Source organism: Taudactylus pleione, unplaced genomic scaffold (genome assembly GCF_031769625.1).
Source record: "Taudactylus pleione unplaced genomic scaffold, aTauple2 ptg001125l, whole genome shotgun sequence".
In the NCBI taxonomy this organism is placed as follows: domain Eukaryota; kingdom Metazoa; phylum Chordata; class Amphibia; order Anura; family Myobatrachidae; genus Taudactylus; species Taudactylus pleione.
This window is the reverse complement of record NW_028285526.1, coordinates 241,094-266,756: the sequence shown is the minus strand read 5'-3', so window position 1 is coordinate 266,756 and position 25,663 is coordinate 241,094. Positions and strand designations below refer to the sequence as shown.

At 49.3% G+C, this 25,663-nt stretch overlaps 1 protein-coding gene across 2 annotated transcripts in view; it reads left to right on the top strand.

Annotated features, from left to right (window-relative positions):
• Positions 1-25,663, top strand: part of POF1B (POF1B actin binding protein) — an 81,496-nt gene that overhangs the window by 52,245 nt on the left and 3,588 nt on the right. For both annotated transcript variants that reach the window (XM_088461926.1, XM_088461927.1), the window contains 9 exons: positions 3,860-3,993; positions 5,232-5,256; positions 5,459-5,533; positions 7,404-7,496; positions 10,107-10,220; positions 11,202-11,354; positions 11,952-12,071; positions 14,167-14,295; positions 23,081-23,145. In XM_088461926.1, coding sequence (XP_088318052.1) covers positions 3,860-3,993; positions 5,232-5,256; positions 5,459-5,533; positions 7,404-7,496; positions 10,107-10,220; positions 11,202-11,354; positions 11,952-12,071; positions 14,167-14,295; positions 23,081-23,145 — 908 coding nt within the window. The remainder of the gene's footprint in view (positions 1-3,859; positions 3,994-5,231; positions 5,257-5,458; positions 5,534-7,403; positions 7,497-10,106; positions 10,221-11,201; positions 11,355-11,951; positions 12,072-14,166; positions 14,296-23,080; positions 23,146-25,663) is intronic.

The window sequence follows — 25,663 nt, the reverse complement described above, 5'->3', positions numbered from 1 at the left end:
GGAAAGGAATACCTACAGCAGCCTTAGCAAGTGCTTTATTTCTATCATATGGGGGCAGGAAAGGAATACCTTACAGCAGAGATAGCAAGTGCTTTATTTCTATCATATGGGGGCAGGAAAGGAATACCTTACAGCAGAGATAGCAAGTGCTTTATTTCTATGATATGGGGGCAGGAAAGGAATACCTTACAGCAGAGATAGCAAGTGCTTTATCTCTATCATATGGGGGCAGGAAAGGAATACCTTACAGCAGCCTTAGCAAGTGCTTTATTTCTATCATATGGGGGCAGGAAAGGAATACCTTACAGCAGCGGTAGCAAGTGCTTTATCTCTATCATATGGGGGCAGGAAAGGAATACCTTACAGCAGTATTAGCAAGTGCTTTATTTCTATCATATGGGGGCAGGAAAGGAATACCTTACAGCAGTATTAGCAAGTGCTTTATTTCTATCATATGGGGGCAGGAAAGGAATACCTTACAGCAGAGATAGCAAGTGCTTTATTTCTATCATATGGGGGCAGGAAAGGAATACCTTACAGCAGTGTTAGCAAGTGCTTTATCTCTATCATATGGGGGCAGGAAAGGAATACCTTACAGCAGCGGTAGTAAGTGCTTTATCTCTATCATATGGGGGCAGGAAAGGAATACCTTACAGCAGCGTTAGCAAGTGCTTTATTTCTATCATATGGGGGCAGGAAAGGAATACCTTACAGCAGAGATAGCAAGTGCTTTATTTCTATCATATGGGGCAGGAAAGGAATACCTTACAGCAGTGTTAGCAAGTGCTTTATCTCTATCATATGGGGGCAGGAAAGGAATACCTTACAGCAGCCTTAGCAAGTGCTTTATTTCTATCATATGGGGGCAGGAAAGGAATACCTTACAGCAGTATTAGCAAGTGCTTTATTTCTATCATATGGGGGCAGGAAAGGAATACCTTACAGCAGCGTTAGTAAGTGCTTTATTTCTATCATATGGGGGCAGGAAAGGAATACCTTACAGCAGCGGTAGTAAGTGCTTTATTTCTATCATATGGGGGCAGGAAAGGAATACCTTACAGCAGAGATAGCAAGTGCTTTATTTCTATCATATGGGGGCAGGAAAGGAATACCTTACAGCAGAGATAGCAAGTGCTTTATTTCTATCATATGGGGGCAGGAAAGGAATACCTTACAGCAGTGTTAGCAAGTGCTTTATCTCTATCATATGGGGGCAGGAAAGGAATACCTTACAGCAGCGGTAGTAAGTGCTTTATTTCTATCATATGGGGGCAGGAAAGGAATACCTTACAGCAGCGGTAGTAAGTGCTTTATTTCTATCATATGGGGGCAGGAAAGGAATACCTTACAGCAGCCTTAGCAAGTGCTTTATTTCTATCATATGGGGGCAGGAAAGGAATACCTTACAGCAGTATTAGCAAGTGCTTTATTTCTATCATATGGGGGCAGGAAAGGAATACCTTACAGCAGCGTTAGAAGAGCTGCTTTATTTCTATCATTTGGGGGCAGGAAAGGAATACCTTACAGCAGCGGTAGTAAGTGCTTTATTTCTATCATATGGGGGCAGGAAAGGAATACCTTACAGCAGCCTTAGCAAGTGCTTTATTTCTATCATATGGGGGCAGGAAAGGAATACCTTACAGCAGAGATAGCAAGTGCTTTATCTCTATCATATGGGGGCAGGAAAGGAATACCTTACAGCAGCGTTAGTAAGTGCTTTATTTCTATCATATGGGGGCAGGAAAGGAATACCTTACAGCAGTATTAGCAAGTGCTTTATTTCTATCATATGGGGGCAGGAAAGGAATACCTTACAGCAGCGTTAGTAAGTGCTTTATTTCTATCATATGGGGGCAGGAAAGGAATACCTTACAGCAGCGGTAGTAAGTGCTTTATTTCTATCATATGGGGGCAGGAAAGGAATACCTTACAGCAGTATTAGCAAGTGCTTTATTTCTATCATATGGGGGCAGGAAAGGAATACCTTACAGCAGTATTAGCAAGTGCTTTATTTCTATCATATGGGGGCAGGAAAGGAATACCTTACAGCAGCGGTAGCAAGTGCTTTATTTCTATCATATGGGGGCAGGAAAGGAATACCTTACAGCAGCGGTAGCAAGTGCTTTATTTCTATCATATGGGGGCAGGAAAGGAATACCTTTACAGCAGCCTTAGCAAGTGCTTTATTTCTATCATATGGGGGCAGGAAAGGAATACCTTACAGCAGTATTAGCAAGTGCTTTATTTCTATCATATGGGGGCAGGAAAGGAATACCTTACAGCAGCGTTAGCAAGTGCTTTATTTCTATCATATGGGGGCAGGAAAGGAATACCTTACAGCAGAGATAGCAAGTGCTTTATTTATCATATGGGGGCAGGAAAGGAATACCTTACAGCAGAGATAGCAAGTGCTTTATTTCTATCATATGGGGGCAGGAAAGGAATACCTTACAGCAGCGTTAGCAAGTGCTTTATTTCTATCATATGGGGGCAGGAAAGGAATACCTTACAGCAGCATTAGCAAGTGCTTTATTTCTATCATATGGGGGCAGGAAAGGAATACCTTACAGCAGCCTTAGCAAGTGCTTTATTTCTATCATATGGGGGCAGGAAAGGAATACCTTACAGCAGAGATAGCAAGTGCTTTATTTATCATATGGGGGCAGGAAAGGAATACCTTACAGCAGAGATAGCAAGTGCTTTATTTATCATATGGGGGCAGGAAAGGAATACCTTACAGCAGAGATAGCAAGTGCTTTATTTCTATCATATGGGGGCAGGAAAGGAATACCTTACAGTAGTATTAGCAAGTGCTTTATTTCTATCATATGGGGGCAGGAAAGGAATACCTTACAGCAGTGTTAGCAAGTGCTTTATTTCTATCATATGGGGGCAGGAAAGGAATACCTTACAGCAGCCTTAGCAAGTGCTTTATTTCTATCATATGGGGGCAGGAAAATGAATGACTGGTTCTGAAATGTTATGAAAGGTCAATTTTAAAGTATTTCCATATACGGTCTCTACTAATTGCCATTAATAGCCCCATTTTAGTAATTCATTTTCTTTTTATAGAGTGAGGCCTTATACACACTGGTTGTGTTTTGTGCTAATATTTGAGGGCCATCGAGCTCTGATGGGCCCGGGTACTGGCAGGAGCGTAGTCAATTCCGGGGACATGTGCAACCCCCCCCCCCCAAAAAAAAGTACATAAACTACTGCAGGTGACTGGTTGATACTTTATCTCTTTCGAAGGCTTGATATAGTTCCCCCACTGCCCGATGTGTCGCTGTGGTGCTATACGAGTCCCCGTCTCCCTTAAACTGCGCAAAGAGGCACCGCGTGCTATAGGGAAAGGAGGGGCCGCTCCAGGGAGACGCTTCTCCTTTTAGCCCACTGCGGCTGCACCTGTATAGCAGTGCAGCAGTGCGTCGGGCAGTGGGGGACATCTATTAAGTCTTGGAGAGAGATAAAGTACCAACCAATCAGCTCCTAACTGTCACTTTACAAGCTGTGTTTGAAAAATGACAGGAGCTTATTGGTTGGTACCTTACCTCTCTCCAATATTTGATAGATCTCCTCCAAAGTCCCAACCAATCAGCTCTTAACTGTCATGTAACAGACTGTGTATGCAAAATGACAGTTAGTAGCTGATTGGTTGGTCTCATAGTAGGCGGCAGTGACTTAATAATATTTCATTTATGATCATTGCAAATTATACATTAAGAAGTATATCTGGGGACCGTGTCCAAGCTTAGGTAGGTTGGTTCTCCAGGGTGCGTGCTATACTTACTGTAATCATTCTCTGACCGGCATTAATTTATGTCTGTATGATGATCACCGCTGTTGTGCTTCGTTTCAGCTGCGGAACAGCAACCAGTCTGGGCCGGAGCAACTAGATGCTCGCTATTTTGGCGAGCTGCTGGCTGAATTGAGCCGGAAGAACACCGACCTGTACAGCTTTTTGGTGCAACATGTGGAAAAAATCGGAGCCAGGTAATAGCCAGTGAAATTGCAGTATTTTCACAGGCGACTGATTAGGGGGCACAGGTGACTGATTAGGGGGCACAGGTGACTGATTAGGGGGCACAGTGCCGCCTCTTCTCTTCTAAAAAAAACTATAGAAAATGTTGTTGTTTTTTTGTTTTTTTTTAAACCTATTCCTTTCAAATAAAAGATCTCCCCTGTAATACACACACTTTGTTTATTGATACACTTTGTTGTTTGCCATGGTAACTTATGAATTAGGGCACAGCCTATTGTTACTTATGCTGATGATCATATTTGATGAGAAATGAACAATGTGATTTATTTTAGTTTATTACAGAATTTTTGTGATAAGAATCTTCATTAACCGATTTAAGCTAAGGAGCCAATTCTTTCCATGTTTGTAGCACTATTGTCCTCAGAATAATGCGTCAGTCACAGCCCTGTTTGGGAGGCCGGTGGATGGAATCCCGACCGTCGGCTTCCCAACTGTCTAATCCCGGCAAAGGGTTAAATGACAAGCATCGATATACCGACGCCTGTCATTTTACCTACGTCGGGAGCCCGACACCCGGCTTACCGATTAAAAGTAAGCCGGGCGCGGACAGCCGCGGGGGTGGGGGGGTTCCCGGGGGAGGAGGTTAGGGTTAGGCACCCCCCGGGGGGAGGTTAGGGTTAGGCACCCCCCAGGGGGGAGGTTAGGGTTAGAGACACCCATCTGGGGGACTTGGGTTTAGGCGGCGGGGAAGGGGATGATTATGTTTAGGCACTTAGAGGGGGGATTAGGGTTAGGCACTTAGAGGGGGGATTAGGGTTAGGCACTTAGAGGGGGAATTAGGGTTAGGCACTTGAGGGGTGGGGGGAGAGGTTAGGGTTAGGCACCCTTAAGGGAGGGTTAGTAGGGTTAGGGGGTAGAATTAGGTTAGTAAATACTTACCTTGGATGATCGGGATTTCCTCCTCTGCCAGGATGCCGCTGTCGGGGTAAATTGTATGTATTCCCCCTGTTCAGAGCCGCCAATTTCTGACCACGGTTTGCAGAACACGCAGCTATTTCTTAGCGTTTAGATTTTTCGATTTTTGCATTTCTTCAGATGTTTTCCCCGCACAATATTTCAGTAGCCCATGTCTTGTACTGTTTGCATTTTTGTTCTTTTAAAAAATGGTCCTTTGTTATATACTGTACAGTCCTGTTTCCGTTCAGTGTCCCCCATTTATACTTACACCGTTTTCTTGTTGTGTTGTCAGGAAACCCTCAGACTCGGAGTATCAGGTACGTCAGGACACGGTTGGTAATATGAGGGATGTGTAATCTGCCGTTAGCTGTGCAGGTATTAGGGCTGGTGGGTTATAGTAGTCACAGACGGGATTATGTTAGTGGCTTCCTGTTAATGATAAGGGTCCACTGGTCACCATTTCTCTGATGACAAACGTTCTCCATGACCAGGTGATAATGTGACTTCTCTTCCCTGCAGTCTGAGGACATCGAATCACTGATCCCAAAAGGTGTCTCGGAATTGACCAAGCAGCAGATCCGTTACCTCCTCCAGGTGAGAACATGAAACGCTAAAAGTAATGCTCGCTATTGTGTCTCAGACGGCCGCTGGTATTATCACCTTCTCATTGTGATTAGGGAAAGTAACAGTCTCCTTTCCAATCCACTTAATCCTTAATCTAAATCCATTGTTATACAGTGATCTTCCTGGTATATTATACATCACTATCAGGGCCGTAGCTAGGGTGATGCGACCAGTGCCAGAGCACAGGGCACCGCAGGGCAGGGGGTGCTGTTTGGGCCTGTCACTTTTCCTGTTTATTATAATTCTCACTTGTAGCTTCCTCTTCTTTTATCCCCAGCATCTCCTGGCCTCTCCTATCTCTTCCCTGGCCCTTCCCCATGAGGCCATGGCCCTCTCTCAGGTGCACTATATTATGTCCCTATTTATCCCCAGCATCTCCTGGCCTCTCCTATCTCTTCCCTGGCCCTTCCCCATGAGGCCATGGCCCTCTCTCAGGTGCACTATATTATGTCCCTATTTATCCCCAGCGTCTCCTGGCCTCCCCTATCTCTTCCCTGGCCCTTCCCCATGAGGCCATGGCCCTCTCTCAGGTGCACTATATTATGTCCCTATGTATCCCCAGCATCTCCTGGCCTCCCCTATCTCTTCCCTGGCCCTTCCCCATGAGGCCATGGCCCTCTCTCAGGTGCACTATATTATGTCCCTATTTATCCCCAGCGTCTCCTGGCCTCCCCTATCTCTTCCCTGGCCCTTCCCCATGAGGCCATGGCCCTCTCTCAGGTGCACTATATTATGTCCCTATGTATCCCCAGCATCTCCTGGCCTCCCCTATCTCTTCCCTGGCCCTTCCCCATGAGGCCATGGCCCTCTCTCAGGTGCACTATATTATATCCCTATTTATCCCCAGCATCTCCTGGCCTCCCCTATCTCTTCCCTGGCCCTTCCCCATGAGGCCATGGCCCTCTCTCAGGTGCACTATATTATGTCCCTATTTATCCCCAGCATCTCCTGGCCTCTCCTATCTCTTCCCTGGCCCTTCCCCATGAGGCCATGGCCCTCTCTCAGGTGCACTATATTATGTCCCTATTTATCCCCAGCGTCTCCTGGCCTCCCCTATCTCTTCCCTGGCCCTTCCCCATGAGGCCATGGCCCTCTCTCAGGTGCACTATATTATGTCCCTATGTATCCCCAGCATCTCCTGGCCTCCCCTATCTCTTCCCTGGCCCTTCCCCATGAGGCCATGGCCCTCTCTCAGGTGCACTATATTATGTCCCTATTTATCCCCAGCGTCTCCTGGCCTCCCCTATCTCTTCCCTGGCCCTTCCCCATGAGGCCATGGCCCTCTCTCAGGTGCACTATATTATGTCCCTATGTATCCCCAGCATCTCCTGGCCTCCCCTATCTCTTCCCTGGCCCTTCCCCATGAGGCCATGGCCCTCTCTCAGGTGCACTATATTATATCCCTATTTATCCCCAGCATCTCCTGGCCTCCCCTATCTCTTCCCTGGCCCTTCCCCATGAGGCCATGGCCCTCTCTCAGGTGCACTATATTATGTCCCTATTTATCCCCAGCATCTCCTGGCCTCTCCTATCTCTTCCCTGGCCGTACCCATGAGGCCATGGCCCTTTCTCAGGTGCACTATATTATGTCCCTATTTATCCCCAGCATCTCCTGGCCTCCCCTATCTCTTCCCTGGCCCTTCCCCATGAGGCCATGGCCCTTTTTTCTGGGTGCACATTTTATGTCCCCATTTGAAAATAGCTGGGGGGGGGGGGGCAATGCTCTCTGGCACAGGGCACCAAATAGTCTAGTTACAGCTCTGATCACTACGATCATTGTTCTTTATCAGGTCAGTGGGATACTACTATAATACTGATTATATCTTTAATGTCTTCCCAGATGCGACAGACCTCAGACAAGTCGATGAGACTCGTGTTATCCACGTTCAGCAGCCTGAGAGAGGACCTGGGACATTTGCAGGATGACTTAAATGTAATGTGTAACCGCTGTATTACGATCACAGGGACTCTCAAACCACCTATAGATGGGTCCACATACATCTGGCCTCCTGGCACATTAAACAGCCCTTCTAGTCGCACTATGTAGTGGCGTGACTCGGTAGCGCCAAGCGTCTTTTCATGCATCTTTTTACCTTCAAACACGTCTTATTCACACAACGATTCAAAAAGATAGAGCAAGCAGCTTCTGCTGAGTAAAATGATATGCAGCATGCCTATATTCTGTGTGTGACTGCCGGTGTATCTGCATGCGTAATGCTATGTTACAGTGTTACAGCCGCTGACACGAATGTAGCATTTTGCATGCAGATACACCGGCAGTCACACGCAGATACACCCGCAGTCACACACAGAATATAGGCATGCAGATACACCCGCAGTCACACACAGAATATAGGCATGCAGATACACCCGCAGTCACACACAGAATATAGGCATGCAGATACACCCGCAGTCACACACAGAATATAGGCATGCAGATACACCCGCAGTCACACACACAGAATATAGGCATGCAGATACACCCGCAGTCACACACACAGAATATAGGCATGCAGATACACCCGCAGTCACACACACAGAATATAGGCATGCAGATACACCCGCAGTCACACACACAGAATATAGGCATGCAGATACAGCCGCAGTCACACACACAGAATATAGGCATGCAGATACAGCCGCAGTCACACACACAGAATATAGGCATGCAGATACAGCCACAGTCACACACACAGAATATAGGCATGCAGATACAGCCACAGTCACACACAGAATATAGGCATGCAGATACACCCGCAGTCACACACACAGAATATAGGCATGCAGATACACCCGCAGTCACACACACAGAATATAGGCATGCAGATACACCCGCAGTCACACACACAGAATATAGGCATGCAGATACACCCGCAGTCACACACACAGAATATAGGCATGCAGATACAGCCACAGTCACACACACAGAATATAGGCATGCAGATACACCCGCAGTCACACACAGAATATAGGCATGCAGATACACCCACAGTCACACACACAGAATATAGGCATGCAGATACAGCCACAGTCACACACAGAATATAGGCATGCCGATACACCCGCAGTCACACACACAGAATACAGGCATGCAGATACACCCGCAGTCGCGCACACAGAATATAGGCATGCAGATACACCCGCAGTCGCGCACACAGAATATAGGCATGCAGATACACCCGCAGTCGCACACACAGAATATAGGCATGCAGATACACCTGCAGTCGCACACACAGAATATAGGCATGCAGATACACCCGCAGTCGCGCACACAGAATATAGGCATGCAGATACACCCGCAGTCGCGCACACAGAATATAGGCATGCAGATACACCCGCAGTCGCACACACAGAATATAGGCATGCTGTATATAATTTTACTCAGCAGAAGCTGCTTCTGCTATCTATTCACATGTGCAAATAAGACTCATTTCAAGGTAAATAGTCGCACAGAAGACGCTCGGCGCTACCAAGTCACACTGAGCTCCCATGTTGTGTGGTGCGACTTGTAGCACACGGAGGATAGATGTATGTGGGCACATCTGTATGTAACTGTACAGTCATCTGCACCATTATACTGTATATATTATACCTCTTACATTGCGTGGGGTCTATACACAGAGTAGTTAAATGCCCTGATGATTAGTCATTCTGGTGTGTTTAGTTATCGCCCGTGTATTAATAAATACCTGGAGGACTCTTTGTAGGGCGGAACGGGTCAGAGAGAGGTAGATTGTGGTGGGAGGTGAAGGGCAAGTTAGTATTATATGTACCATTGCAGTCAGTGACAGTGTGAGGTGCACTGCGGCTGGTATAAGATGAGTGTCAGGAGGATACATGGTGTAACCCATGTATAAGGTGTTTTATTTAGAACATTGCGGCATTTTTGAGGATAACCGGCTGCACTTTGCAGCTACGATTTGATGGGCACTTAAAGCAAGTTCAGAACACGCTAGGGGGGTATATTTACTAAAGTGAGAGTTTTTAGAAGTGTAGATATTGCCCATAGCAACCAGTCAGGTTCTACTTCTCATTTATCTAGCACCGGAGCATCGGATCGCTTGTGCGACCATCGGACAGCTGAGTAACCTTCAGGTTCCTCAAGATGTCCGCAGTAATCGCGCTGTAAAGCCCAGTGAAACTGCGCAGGAAGGCGCAGACCCTGGCCTCGGGATGCCTTCAAAACTGGGCCGACACTCCTCCGTTTCCAAGAACGCACCCGTCGCCGCCCCCTCCCGGCTTAAGGGGCACACTGACAATCGTCGCAAGACGCCAATCTGCACATGCGTAGTACAGATCCTGCGCTTGCTCAGACTGCAAACTATGGCGTTAGCGTAGAAGTCTGAATCAGGCCCTCAGATTTCTATTTAGGATGATAAGAACACATTATGTATTCCCAATGTTAGATTGTACCCAGGCAGCGGTTATTCTGTATTACAGCATACGAAGGGCATCGGCCACCCGCAGTGTGAGCAGGTCCCTACACTTATGTCATACATACAGAATTACCCCTCCCTGTTTAATAAGATGGTTTCTTCCTCAGAAATTAGAAATTGACAAGAAAACACTCGGCGGAGACCTGACCTTCAAGGATAATCAAATCAAAGAGTACGAGTCCATCCTGGCCTCACTGCGAGAGAAGAACCGCCTTCAGCAGGTAAGGCTCCTCGTCTGCCGAAACCCAGAACCCCGCAGAATAGACCGGACTACGACTGCGGATAAATACTACAACCAGTGCAAATAATCTAGTAGTAACAGTCTTTTTCTCTAGTGCATTGTTTAGAGTTGTTTCTATAATGTCTGAGGAAACCTGTACGTGGGGGGAATATGTAGAACGTCCTGTCGTTGGGTCTCCTTCCTGTACGTGGGAGGGATGTGTAGAACGTCCTGTCGTTAGGTCTCCTATCTGTATGTGGGGGGAATGTGTAGAACGTCCAGTCGTTGGGTCTCCTTCCTGTATGTGGGGGGAATGTGTAGAACGTCCTGTCGTTGGGTCTCCTTCCTGTACGTGGAGGGATTGTGTGTAACTTCCTGTCGTTGGGTCTCCTTCCTGTACGTGGGGGGAATGTGTAGGACGTCCAGTCGTTGGGTCTCCTTCCTGTACGTGGGGGGATTGTGTGTAATGTCCTGGTGTTGGGTCTCCTTCATGTATGTTGGGGGGAATGTGTATAACGTCCTGACGTTGGGTCTCCTTCCTGTTCGTGGGGGGATTGTGTGTAACCTCCTGTCGTTGGGTCTCCTTCCTGTATGTGGGGGGAATGTGTGTAACGTCCTGTCGTTGGGTCTCCTTCCTGTACGTGGGGGGATTGTGTGTAACGTCCTGTCGTTGGGTCTCCTTCCTGTACGTGGGGGGATTGTGTGTAACGTCCTGTCGTTGGGTCTCCTTCCTGTACGTGGGGGGATTGTGTGTAACGTCCTGTCGTTGGGTCTCCTTCCTGTACGTGGGGGGAATGTGTGTAACGTCCTGACGTTGGGTCTCCTTCCTGTACGTGGGGGGAATGTGTATAACATCCTGTCGTTGGGTCTCCTTCCTATACGTGGGGGGATTGTGTGTAACGTCCTGTCGTTGGGTCTCCTTCCTGTACGTGGGGGGATTGTGTGTAACGTCCTGTCGTTGTGTCTCCTCCTGTGTATTCAGCAAGAACTGAAAGAAAATCAGATGAAGCTGCGCAGCTTGGATGACAACATCCAGTCCCTGCGCAATGCGGACAGTGACAAAGATTATCGGCTGAAGGAGCTGGAATACGCCAAGAACGCTATGCAGCAGGAGAACCAGAATCTCCGGGTGCAGGTGGGTCACCCGGCTACTTACAGCTCTGATGCTGAGGAGGGTGGTGCTTCTCTCTCTTGTATAACATCAGGGCCGTCCTGAAGGCAGTATACGTGTAATTGACTTGCAGCAGTCTTTACTTTCTAGTGTGTGCGCGCGCATGTGTCTGTATGTGTGTGTGTATGTACAGTATGTGTGTCTGCACGCGCTTCACGGTTTAGCACTTTCATTAATAACTTTTACGTGACTAAGGGGCAGATGTACTAAGCTCTGAAAAGTGATAAAGTGGAGAGTGATAAACGACCAACCAATCAGCTCCCAACTGTCATGTTACAGGCTGTGTTTGAAAAATGACAGTTAGGAGCTAATTGGTTGGTCGTTTATCACTCTCGGACACCAGTAAACTCCAGTTTAGTTCCTCCTCCCATGCCGCACTGGTGTAATCTTTGTCACCACCTTCAGTTATCTGGATGGATGTACACATTATGTAATTCTTCCTGGACCAGCTCATATGTTGGTTACTGGGAATCCCGCATTACTCTATTGGTGCCATGCTGTGCCAGGAGTGTGGGATACCATACAGAGGGTAGATGTCAGTTATGTTGCTGTACTTCCCAGGTCACCGAAACCGTCTCCAGCCCCCTCCTCCAAACCAAGACCGATGAAATCACCAGATACTACAAGGAAATGATTGACAGCCTTCGAGATGAGAAGGACAAGGAGTTACGATCATTAAGGGTAAGACTAAGGACTAGACTTGACCTAGTCCTTCTTGTAACTTTATCAGACAGATGCCAGTCCCTACTATAGAATGATAAATGAATTGCTTGTACTGAAATGTATTAAGTCATGTATTCAGCGCTAGTTTTCTTGGTGCTGTATAACATGGAAAGGCTCTCTGTGTACCATTATTAGCAGTAGCACATAGCGCCACTTACAGGATATAAAAGTGTACTGCACCCTGAAAATCTCACTAGAGATCTGCAGAATATTGCGCTGTTCCATTAAAGCCTGACCAATACATATTAATATACAGATGGGTCCACATACATCTAGCCTCCTGGCACGTTAAACAGCCTTTCTAGTTACGCCATGCCAGGCCGTGACTCTGTAGCGCAGAGCGTCTTTTTACCTTCAAATGCGTCTTATTTGCACAACGATGCGACTAGATGACACAAGCAGCTTCTGCTGAGTAAAATGATATACAGCATGCCTATGTACTGTGTGTGACTGCCGGTGTATCTACATGTGACACGTTATGTTACAGCCGCTGACACTGTAACGTACTGTTGCGCATGCAGATACATCGGCAGTCACACACAGAACATAGACATGCTGTATATCATTTTACTCAGCAGAAGCTTCCTGTGATATCTAGTCGCATCGTTGTGCGAATAAGATGCATTTGAAGGTAAAAAGACGCACAAAAAGACGCTTGGCGCTACCGAGTCACACTGAGCTCTCGCGTTGTGTCTATGGCACGACTTGTAACGCACAGAGGATAGATGTATGTAGTCACATCTGTATTCCGCACATTATATTAATATATTCTGTGGGAATGATCAGACAATGATAGCCACCCATATACCTCTGTTAATTAACGCGTTTAGTTGGGGCGCTCACCACTTCTTCAGGTGGATATAGAGTCTGTGACCACTCACGATATAATTACTGCTCACCTGCTGAAGTGTGTAGCGAGCTGCTGGCGGCTGTAAATCGCTGATAATACGCCTCTCATCAGACCTATGAGATTGGAGTCGGGGGCTATTTGTGTGGCTCCCACTAACTAGTAGAACTCTGGTCTTCCGTTACCGAGAGACGGCAACTCTCTGGACGGAACCTTTTCCTGGTCTCAACAGGGGCTCAGCTTTATATGCCAGCCCCCCGAAGTTAAAGCGCTGCAAGATTACAATTTACTAAATACTCGTTTTACAAAGTATATTTACTGTGCAGTCTGGGAAGGAGAAGGCTGGACGCATGTCCGCAATAAAAACAAACAAAAAAACCCTTTTTATATTTGTATGTGTTACTATAAGCATCGTACATGCTCCAATCACATTGGGTACTTATCTGAGCTCTCCGGCCGTTTACTGTTGTGTGTACTGTGATTTTCAGCATCTTTCGTACACAGCACCCTCAGTCGTATTCCTGGCGCATCTACTCCTGTTATTTGCACATTTTGCGTCTGCGACCAACCCCAAAATAAGTAACAAGACGCAATTATTATTATTTTATTTTTTTTACACACTGCGTCCAACTCTGAGTAACGTTCTGTATCTGCAAATGTGCATCCTGCATGCTGAGCGAGGTATGTGGCACTGGTTACATTCCATATAGAACACTTACTGACCTATTCTATCTAAGTACCATGGGATATGTCACGTCCAAACGCGTAATAAGGCAATTATTTAGCAGAACAGTGACGCCGGTGCCTGAATAAATGGCGGCATTAAATATTTCTTTTATATTTGGAGCTGAGCCGCATTTTATTCAGGAAATCCTGTATAAGGACAGTAGATGGTCCCTGTGTTGCCTTAAAGAAATAATGTTCCTATAAAGTATGTGAGGACCCTGAAGACTCAGCTCTATAAAAGCCTCCCCCTCCCACCTTTATAATTGCTGCTCTTAGACCAACTCCCTCCCCACCAGCTTCTATAAGTTATTCCTTCCTGAATGTATCAAGAAAGTTAATTTTGCTTCTGCCCTGAAGAGCTTACAGTCTGCTTCTTACCCTTGTATTGAGCACTGTACAGCGCTGCGCTATGTGATATTGGCAGAGGAACAATGTAATATGTGGTATAATAATAATATGTTGGTGGAATATCTGTTCCAGACTCAGATCTCTAAGTTCCAGCACGACGTGAGCAGCCACGAGGGAAGCAGCAGCGACCTACAGATGCGGCTCCTGGAGCTGACGTCTTCATTGGAAGAGAGAGAATCGTTAATTAAGAGGCAGCAGGATGTAAGAAAGTGATTTTCCTATGGCAGGCTGGGGTAACCAGTTGGCGTCATCTGTTGTGGAACTACAACTCCCAGCAAGCTCTGGTGAACTTTGACCAGAGCCACTTAAGCTGGTCCTAAGGTTAAAAGATGACTTCACCCGAACCTGAAATGTAGTTTATGGACAGATCAAAAGGTTCCTCTATAATACCAAATTCTATACAGCTGTACCCCCACTGTACCCCCAGATCAAGTGGGTCCCTCTAGGTACCCAGTGGTCCTGAATAGCAACGCTCACCTACTTCCCCTTCCCATAATCCTACCATTGTGTCAGTAATCCCACCGGCTGGATTAGGGAAGGGGGGGAAATACTGTAAAGGACCAATAACTCCACTCAAAAGAACCTGCCTTCTATATAAATGATGTCCGAGTAACCGTAGGAATACATAAAGGACTCGGGCGCGTGTCAGCAGTACATCTGCCTTCCTGGGGAAACCTTTCATGTGCACATCGCACTTCCTGTCTTACAGCTATAGACTCTCTGCTGCTGATAACAGAGAGCACTAGCATTAACTTTGCTCCTTATTAAATGTAAATATGACTGAAGTCACTGATATCAGAACCTCTAAATATGTTTTGACTTCTTATTTATTAGATATTATTTTTTTTTTAATGTTCTTTGCCCTTTTTAATGTGACCGCACTTCATTCATTGCCTCAAAAGGATTTTGCATGTGGCTGCCACAAAGGAGTTTACGAGGGACCTAAAAATAATATATAATATTTATGGAGAAAACGTTCTGCAAAGTGTTTTTTTAGTCACTTCATAAAATAATAGAAGTAAATATTAATAATAATAATATTACGGAAGTGATTTGTGACACTGCAGGAATATCTGCATCAAGTAATAATCTACACTGTAATAACTTATATTAATAAATGTTTAGGTTTAAGTCAGTTCTGAACTTTGAGCTGAAGTTATAGATGTGACAATGTGACCTCTGCGAGCCTCAGACGGGACGTTCCTGACGCTTGGTAAATGTACCAGGGACCGGATCCAAGCCCAGTATGGCCACACAGACACATTGTCAGACTACTCCACACTGGGGCTAAATATCTAGATCTCATGTGGGCGTGTTATACAGTGCACTCACCTGGGCATGCTCACGCTCACACCTGACGCTCTCACCTGGGCATGCTCACTGTCACACACCCTGACGCTCTCACCTGGGCATGCTCACTGTCACACACCCTGACGCTCTCACCTGGGCATGCTCACTGTCACACACCCTGACGCTGTCACCTGGGCTTGCTCACTGTCACACACCCTGACGCTCTCACCTGGGCTTGCTCACTGTCACACACCCTGACGCTCTCACCTGGGCATGCTCACTGTCACACACCCTGACGCTCTCACCTGGGCATGCTCACTGTCACACACCCTGACGCTCTCACCTGGGCATGCTCACTGTCACACACCCTGACGCTCTCACCTGGGCATGCTCACTGTCACACACCCCGACGCTCTCACCTGGGCTTGCTCACGGTCACACCTTCTGACGCACCTGCCTCGGCATGCTCACCGTCACACATACCCTGCTGTTCCCTTTATTAGTTCCCCTCCCATCGGGGAGTGCACAGTGCGACTTGGACACATGCACAGAGTAAAAACATTAACCGTTTACTTGCGGCGGCTACACTGCGTGCACCTCTTAATCCGGCCTTTTCCTAGAATCATGGTGCCGTAGAGTTTCAGTATTTTCTTCTTGCAGCACTCCTAGGCCTAGAGCAAAAGTTTCTTAGTGAGAAGTTCAGCAAACACTATTAAATAACGTAGATTGTTGTTACCTCTCATCCTCATCCTCAGTGTTGCACTTCTGTTTGTCCATGTATTTTATGTTCGGCAAAACCAGTACTGGTGGCTGCCAATCGCACTGACCGTAAATAACTTCATTTGGTACTAAACCACCAACCCGTGGCACCCCTGCAAGTGTCCTGTGGCACCCCAGAGGTCACAAACCACCCAGTTTGGGAACTACTGCCTTAATGTATTTATTGCAATGGGAAAATTGTGCTTTCCGTTATAAAATATCCATGGTAGGAGCAGAAGGTGCCCATAGGAACATGGAGGATGGAGTCTGTCCCTGCCGCCTCCTCGCAGCGGTGTGTAAATATCTAGGCTTTGTAGCTGCCGCTTTCAGTGACCAGTGAGCACCTCATGCAGTGCACCTCCTGTGCCTCTTGTGTGGGAACAATACCAGTTGTTTCTACTTCAGGGTCCATAGGGGGTCCACAGGGTTGACCTTGGGGTTATAGCTGGAACAGGATCCATGGGCACCACACAGTTAAGCTTTTAGCTCCCAGGATGCACTTGGGTCCTCCTCTATACCCCGCCCCCGAGCCACAGGCACCCCAGTGTAAGCTGGTGCCCGGCCGGAGTCGGTCACCGCGCAGGGGGGCTGCAGGAGCAGCCCCCAAAAGCTTTTATTTTAAGTTAAATTTTATTTATTTTTAATCTATTTTTACTACAGACGGCAGCGAAGGGCTGTCTGTACAGACGCCCACGCTGCCGCTCTGATCCCCGACTGGCGCCGCGACGCCAGTACTGATCTGGGGATCGCGGCGGGAGGGCAGAGTCCGTACTAGCCGGACTCTGTCTACCTCCCAGGACTGCTGCCGGAGTCGCCGGGGATTCAGGTAAGCCGCGCGTCGCTGGCTAGCGGCGGCGCGCGGAATGCCTTAAATGCAGTCCTTTAGCCTCCGGTCCGGGGGACAGACCGGAGGCTGCTGGCAGTGGCGGCGGGCCCCCCCCATAACCCGTGGGACCACTAGACCACCAGGGATAACCGGCAAGCGGGAAGCCAGCATCCCTGGGGTTAATGGCCAGCCAGGGGAGGAAGCCTTCCCTGTCAGCGGCTCCTCCCCTCAGCTCAGCGCGCCTTTCAGCACGCAGTCTGGCGTCGCTGAGCTGCAGATTCCTCGGCCACTCCTCCTCTGAGGTCTCCAGCGGCCATTTTCCCAGTGGCAGCGCAGATCTCAGGGAGCACGCGGACCGGTCCCCCTGTGTACCTCTCCCCTGATTAAGGACAGCGTACACAGCACTATAGCCCTCCCAGACACTGAATCTGGGCAGGTTGATTGTAGTGTAAAGGTGCAGTGAGTATATCTTCCTGCATGGTATGTGACTTTTTGCTAGTGCTGCCTGTCTGTGCTTATTTTCCGCTTACTGTCAGCTTATACCTATCCCTTTACTTCTCCTACAAGCCCTGCAGGTGTGTGGGGGAGGGGCGTTTCTACTGACCTCACTTATATAGATCACGTATTTGTGAGGTCCGTCACATACAGTTGTGTGCTACTCAGTGCCATATTGTGGGCTGTTGTTCAGCACACCGGTGAGTGCGTTTTACTTCTACCCTGGTGCCAGATATATAATATATTCTGTCATGTCAGACGGGGAGGTTGAGCGCTCGGTGGCTCCGGTGTTGGCCTCCTGCGGACGCTGTTCTGCAGGAGTAGATAGGGAGGATTTGTCACAGGATGGCCTGTGTAGTCGATGCCAGGTGGCTCCTGGCCCATCCAGACCTTCTCTGGCGCAGGAACCACCGTGGGCGATGTTTTCTCAAGTGCTGGTGTCTATTGCGGACCGTCTGTCGGTCCCGACTGCTCTCCCTACTAGGGCGGTGCCCCAGCCGACCATCCCCCATTCCCCGGGTGTCCCGCAGTTATTGCGGAGTCCTCCTGGGTCTCAATCAGTTGGTCCCTTTGGGGGGTTGCCTATGTATATACAGGCTTCCCCTGTGCCGCAGCAGCCTGTGGTACCTTTTCAGGCCCCTATGGCGACGCCTCCACCATGGGTGGATGTGCTCTCCAACTCCGTGCAAAATTTGGCGGCCGCTTCCTCGGCTTTTCAGTCAATGTTGCAGACTGACATGCCTTCTAGGATTTCTAAACGCCCACTCATGGCACGGGCTGCTCAGGTATCGGACTCAGAGGGTTCCTCAGATGATGGGGAGGTCCCTGATGACACTGACTCGGACGCCTCGGTCCAGGAAATGGATACCAAGTCGTCCATTAATGTGCGAGCACTAGTTAGGGCGGTGCGAGCTATTCTTCTTATAGAGGATGAGGCACCGGTTCCTAGGTCGAAGTTTCCTAGTTTCAAAAAGACTAAGGTGGCTTCTGCGGTGTTTCCCCTGTCTGATCAGTTGACGGATCATATGGCGGTAGCTTGGCAGGCGCCCAGTAAGAGATTCCTTCCTCAGAAGCGGTTGGCTTCTAATTACCCCTTCCCTGAGGCACATTGTAAAAAATGGGAAACTCCACCGGCGGTGGATTCCCATGTCACCCGTTTAACTCGGGGCGCCACCTTACCATTACCGTCGATATCCTCGCTGAAGGATCCCACGGACAGGAAAGTTGAGACTTGCTTAAAGTCTATTTACTCCCTCTCCGGGGCGGTGGCCCGACCGTCCATGGCCATTTCCTGGGTGGCCAAGGCCATTGAGGGGTGGGCCAATGCATTGGAAGATACCTTCCCGGACGACGCTCCGGATGTCCAGCGGGCGTTGTTGGGACAAATGAGGGACGCCGCTTCTTACATTGGAGAAGCTTCTTTAGATGCTAGTCTGCTGACCTCGCGGGTGTCGGCTGCAGCGGTGTCTGCCCGCCGATCCTTATGGTTGCGGTCCTGGAGAGCGGACTCTGATTCAAAGAAAGGTCTGGAGGCCTTACCTTTCAATGGGGAATTACTATTTGGTCCGGACTTGGACAAAATAGTGGACACCCTGGCTAAATCCAAGTCGGCCTTCCTCCCTTCGGCGGCACTGCCTGCTAAGGTTCGGAGTTCGGCTTTTCGTTCCTTTCGGGTTCAGGGTAAGGCGAAAGGTCAGTCCTTCCCGAGACAGTCTGCGAGTAAGACGGCCTCTAAACCCAAGAAGCAAGCCTGGAGTGCTCGGCGCCCTTCTTCCAAGCAGGAAGATAAACCTGCGGCCTGATGGGACGGGCCTCCCTCTGGGGGACCTCAGAGTGGGAGGCCGACTTCTTCTATTTGCCCAGTGCTGGCACAATACCACCACGGATGCCTGGGTTCGAGAAGTGGTCTCCCAGGGGTACGCCCTGTCTTTTCGGCACAGACCACCCCACCAGTTTTTCTGCACAAGTCCTTCTCAGGACAAGACCAAGGCGTTACAGGTTCAGGAGGCTATAGAGTCCTTGCTGAAAGCAGGGGTCATTGTTCCCGTTCCTCTATCACAACGAGGGACGGGGTATTATTCGTCTCTGTTTCTGGTGCAGAAACCCAATGGTTCTCATCGCCCTATCCTCAACTTGAAGTCTCTGAACAAATTCCTCAGAGTTCCCAAGTTCAGGATGGAAACGTTACGTTCCATCATTCTGGCGATGGAACCGGGGGATTACATGGTGTCCCTGGACATCCAGGACGCCTACCTCCATGTTCCGATAGCATCTTCACACCAGCGGTATCTGAGGTTCGCTATCCTTCAACACCACTATCAGTTCCGGGCGCTACCCTTTGGTCTCTCCACGGCACCGAGGGTGTTCACGAAGATTATGGCGGTCATGGCCGCACATCTTCGGAACCAGAATGTACGGCTGCTGCCGTACCTGGACGACCTCCTGTTGCTGGCGAGCTCCCCGGAGGTACTGCTTCAACATCTCCACCTGACGATCGCTTGCCTGCAAGCACACGGGTGGTTGATAAATTGGAAAAAGTCCTCCCTGATTCCATCACAGCGGATGGTTCATTTGGGAGCCCTGCTGGATTCGCGTCAGCAAAGGATCTTCCTGACTCCGGAGAAGGTCGCCTCACTACAGCTGCGGATACGCAGTTGCCTGAGCCGTTGCCGCCTGTCGGTCCATTCGGCTATGAGAGTTCTGGGGTCCATGGTGTCGACATTCGACATGGTGGAATTTGCCCAGTTCCATTCCCGGCCCCTGCAGGGGCTGATTCTATCAGAATGGAACGGGTTACCTCACCGGATCCGCTCTCAGGTGCTGGTGTTGTCTCCGGACGTTCGGCTATCTTTGGCTTGGTGGCTTCAGACAGCTCATCTGGTCGAGGGGCGCCCATTTTGGGTCCCGGACTGGGTCCTGCTCACGACGGATGCCAGTCTCCGGGGTTGGGGGGCAGTGACCGGCTCTTTGTCGCTTCAGGGTCGTTGGTCAGCGGAAGAAGCACTTCTCCCCATCAACATCCTGGAACTGCGGGCAGTATACAAGGCCCTGCAGTCGTCCGGCCCCGCTCTTCACGGAAGGGCGGTACAGGTGCAGTCCGACAACGCCACCACGGTGGCGTATATCAATCACCAAGGCGGAACTCGCAGTCAGGCAGCGATGTCGGAGGTGTCTCGTATCCTGTCTTGGGCGGAGGGTCACATTCCAGTGATCTCGGCGGTCTTCATCCCCGGAGTCCTCAATTGGGAGGCGGACTTCCTCAGCCGTCACGACGTGCATCCCGGGGAATGGTCGCTTCACCCAGAGGTGTTTCAGCTACTCGTGGACAGGTGGGGACTGCCGGAGCTGGACTTGATGGCCTCCCGTCACAATCACAAGTTGCCCGTTTACGGGTCAAGGACAAGAGACGCAGGTGCAAGTCTGGTGGACGCGCTGTCGCTGACATGGACGTTTCACCTGGCGTATCTGTTTCCTCCGATATCCCTGCTTCCTCGGGTTCTGCGGAAATTCAAGCAGGACGGCGGCATGCTCGTGCTGGTAGCTCCGGCCTGGCCCAGACGTCCTTGGTACTCCGATCTGAGGAGCCTCTCCATCGACGTTCCGTACCTTCTTCCTCAACGTCGGGATCTGTTGTCTCAGGGGCCCTGCCTTTACCCGGATCTGGGTCGGCTGTCTTTGACGGCGTGGCTCTTGAGACAGCCGTCTTGAGGTCTCGGGGCTTCTCCAGTTCGGTTATTGGTACGATGCTCAGGGCACGCAAGCCTGCTTCAGCACGGATTTATCACAGAGTGTGGCACACTTACTTTCAGTGGTGTGAGTCCAGACTTTATGATCCTCAGGTGTTCCGAGTTTCTAGGATCTTGGAATTTCTTCAGTCAGGATTGGATCTCGGCTTACGCCTTGCATCTCTGAAGGTTCATGTGTCCGCCTTGTCCGTGTGGTTTCAACGGCGGATTGCAATACTACCAGACGTTCACACCTTTTTCCAAGGTGTTATCAGGATCCAGCCTCCCTTTGTGCCTCCGGTGGCTCCTTGGGACTTGGCGGTGGTGCTACGGGTCCTGCAGGGTCCTCCGTTTGAGCCTCTTGAGGCGGTGGAGCTCAAGTGGCTGACATTTAAGACGGTTTTTCTCCTGGCAATTGCTTCGGCCAGGAGGGTGTCTGAATTGGGGGCGCTTTCCTGTCGCCCTCCTTTCCTAATTTTTCACCAGGACAGAGCGGTGCTCCGCACTCGTCCTGAGTTTTTGCCCAAAGTGGTCTCGAAGTTCCATATTAATCAGGAACTTGTTGTGCCAGCTTTTCAGTCCCCTGATCTTTCAGCTGGTGAGACTTCCTTAGATGTGGTCCGGGCGCTTAGAATTTATGTAGACCGGACGGCTTCGGTTAGGAAGTCTGATTCCTTGTTTATCCTCTTTGGTTTTCACAAGAGGGGTTGGCCTGCCAACAAACAAACGTTAGCCCGTTGGCTTCGTTCCGTTATTTGTGAGGCTTATGCACAGGAGGGCTTACCTGTGCCAGCCTCTGTTAAGGCTCATTCCACTCGTTCTGTGGGTCCCTCTTGGGCTGCTAGACGTGGCGCTTCTGCTGTTCAGCTGTGTAGGGCGGCCACTTGGTCTTCAATTCAAACGTTTTTGAGGTTCTATGCGTTTGACACCTTTGCCTCTCAGGATGCATCCTTTGGGCGCCGGGTACTCCTTTCAGCACAGGAGCGTCCCCGCCCTTAGTTGTACTGCTTTGGGACATCCCCAAGGTCAACCCTGTGGACCCCCTATGGACCCTGAAGTAGAAAACAAGAGATATGGTAAGAACTTACCTTTGTTATCTCTGTTTCTACGAAGTCCATAGGGTCCACAGGGCGCCCGCCCTGACGCACCTGGCTTCAAATGGGCTGTGTGGCTGGTCACCGGTTTTCCGTCTCCTATTGCTGTGAGTATGGTTTCTTGTGTGTTCCAGTCTTCCTTCTCTCTGTTCCATATTCTCCTCCGGCCTAGGCTGCTTACCAACTGGGGTGCCTGTGGCTCGGGGGCGGGGTATAGAGGAGGACCCAAGTGCATCCTGGGAGCTAAAAGCTTAACTGTGTGGTGCCCATGGATCCTGTTCCAGCTATAACCCCAAGGTCAACCCTGTGGACCCTATGGACTTCGTAGAAACAGAGATAACAAAGGTAAGTTCTTACCATATCTCTTGTTATCGTCCCAATCTGCATTCCTCAAAGTAGGTCCCAATCCACCCCACTCCGACCATTAAAGCTGCACAAACTATCACCCTGCCGACAACGCCAAGCGGCACTTATAAATGAATAGTAATAGGGCAATCATGTGAAGCACAGTACAGTGTTGGCAGTATATGAAAGGCAAGAAAACAATTGCCGACTTTTGTAATATATGCAACAACATGGCAATGACCAATGCATGTGCCCACGGTCTGGCAGTTTATAGGGTGCCTTAAACTTCACTTTTACAACTGGCAGTCACATTCTGCGCCATCCGTTACAGGTGAATTAGGAGATGCGCTATATAACGTCTGAATTTTAACACGTGGAGATATTGTCACAACTTTTTTTAAATCAAGAAACTCATTTTGAAATGTATATATATATTTTTTGTTTCACTGTAGGAGCTTTTTAGACTGCGCCAACTGAGAGATTCATCAAATGTGAGCAAAGAGGTCATCACAACAAAGTAAGTTCTGCACTAACCAAATCCTAACTACATAGGAGACACAAGTCCCAGAATCTAGAGCCAATGAAAGCGAAATACAAGCTGACGTTTCCTATATCTGATACATATTGTGCTACGCTGGGACACATCTACACTGCACGGATCTGGTCACCCTTCCAATTAGTGTGTTTGCCCATTTCAGCCACAGACATTGGTAACCGGTGTACACAATCCAGCGTACAGCGCTGCACTCACCATGGTCACAGGTTAGCGCTAGGTCGGTACACAATCCAGCGTACAGCGCTGCACTCACCATGGTCACAGGTTAGCGCTAGGTCGGTACACAATCCAGCGTACAGCGCTGCACTCACCATGGTCACAGGTTAGCGCTAGGTCGGTACACAATCCAGCATACAGCGCTGCACTCACCATGGTCACAGGTTAGCGCTAGGTCCGTACACAATCCAGCGTACAGCGCTGCACTCACCATGGTCACAGGTTAGCGCTAGGTCGGTACACAATCCAGCGTACAGCGCTGCACTCACCATAGTCACAGGTTAGCGCTAGGTCGGTACACAATCCAGCGTACAGCGCTGCACTCACCATAGTCACAGGTTAGCGCTAGGTCGGTACACAATCCAGCGTACAGAGCTGCACTCACCATAGTCACAGGTTAGCGCTAGGTCGGTACACAATCCAGCGTACAGCGCTGCACTCACCATAGTCACAGGTTAGCGCTAGGTCGGTACACAATCCAGCGTACAGCGCTGCACTCACCATAGTCACAGGTTAGCGCTAGGTCGGTACACAATCCAGCGTACAGCGCTGCACTCACCATAGTCACAGGTTAGCGCTAGGTCGGTACACAATCCAGCGTACAGCGCTGCACTCACCATAGTCACAGGTTAGCGCTAGGTCGGTACACAATCCAGCGTACAGCGCTGCACTCACCATAGTCACAGGTTAGCGCTAGGTCGGTACACAATCCAGCGTACAGCGCTGCACTCATCATAGTCACAGGTTAGCGCTAGGTCGGTACACAATCCAGCGTACAGCGCTGCACTCACCATAGTCACAGGTTAGCGGTAGGTCGGTACACAATCCAGCGTACAGCGCTGCACTCACCATAGTCACAGGTTAGCGCTAGGTCGGTACACAATCCAGCGTACAGCGCTGCACTCACCATAGTCACAGGTTAGCGCTAGGTTGGGTTCTACTGAGGAGTCATCGGCTGCAATGTGCTGAGCTTAAATAAAGATAATCCTCCTGTTATAGGCTGCTACAATGTATCATGGACTCGTTCACAGCTCTCCACTTATAGGGGCTGATTCTGGGTTGACAGCAGCCAGGTCCCTGTCTGTCTGCGTTTATTGCAACAGTCACGTCTGCGACTTCACCCTAACGCCACTACAAAGCCCCTTCCCCAGTGTACAACCATGCGTCCCAATACATTACCCTAACGCCCCTACAGAGCCCCTTCCCAAGTGTACAGCCATGCGTCCCAATACATTACCCTAACGTCACTACAAAGCCCCTTCCCAATGTACAACCATGCGTCCCAATACATTACCCTAACGCTGCTACAGAGCCCCTTCCCAAGTGTACAACCATGTGTCCCAATACATTACCCTAACGCCAGTACAGAGCCCCTTCCCAAGTGTACAGCCATGCGTCCCAATATATTACCCTAACGTCACTACAAAGCCCCTTCCCAAGTGTACAGCCATGCGTCCCAAAACATTACCCTAACGCCCCTACAGAGCGCCTTCCCAAGTGTACAACCATGCGTCCCAATACATTACCCTAACGCCCCTACAGAGCCCCTTCCCAAGTGTACAGCCATGCGTCCCAATACATTACCCTAACGTCACTACAAAGCCCCTTCCCAATGTACAACCATGCATCCCAATACATTACCCTAACGCTGCTACAGAGCCCCTTCCCAAGTGTCCAACCATGTGTCCCAATACATTACCCTAACGCCAGTACAGAGCCCCTTCCCAAGTGTACAGCCATGCGTCCCAATATATTACCCTAACGTCACTACAAAGCCCCTTCCCAAGTGTACAGCCATGCGTCCCAAAACATTACCCTAACGCCCCTACAGAGCGCCTTCCCAAGTGTACAACCATGCGTCCCAATACATTACCCTAACGCCCCTACAGAGCCCCTTCCCAAGTGTACAGCCATGCGTCCCAATACATTACCCTAACGTCACTACAAAGCCCCTTCCCAAGTGTACAGCCATGCGTCCCAATACATTACCCTAACGTCACTACAAAGCCCCGTCCCAATACATTACCCTAACGCTGCTACAGAGCCCCTTCCCAAGTGTACAACCATGTGTCCCAATACATTACCCTAACGCCAGTACAGAGCCCCTTCCCAAGTGTACAGCCATGCGTCCCAATATATTACCCTAACGTCACTACAAAGCCCCTTCCCAAGTGTACAGCCATGCGTCCCAAAACATTACCCTAACGCCCCTACAGAGCGCCTTCCCAAGTGTACAACCAAGCGTCCCAATACATTACCCTAA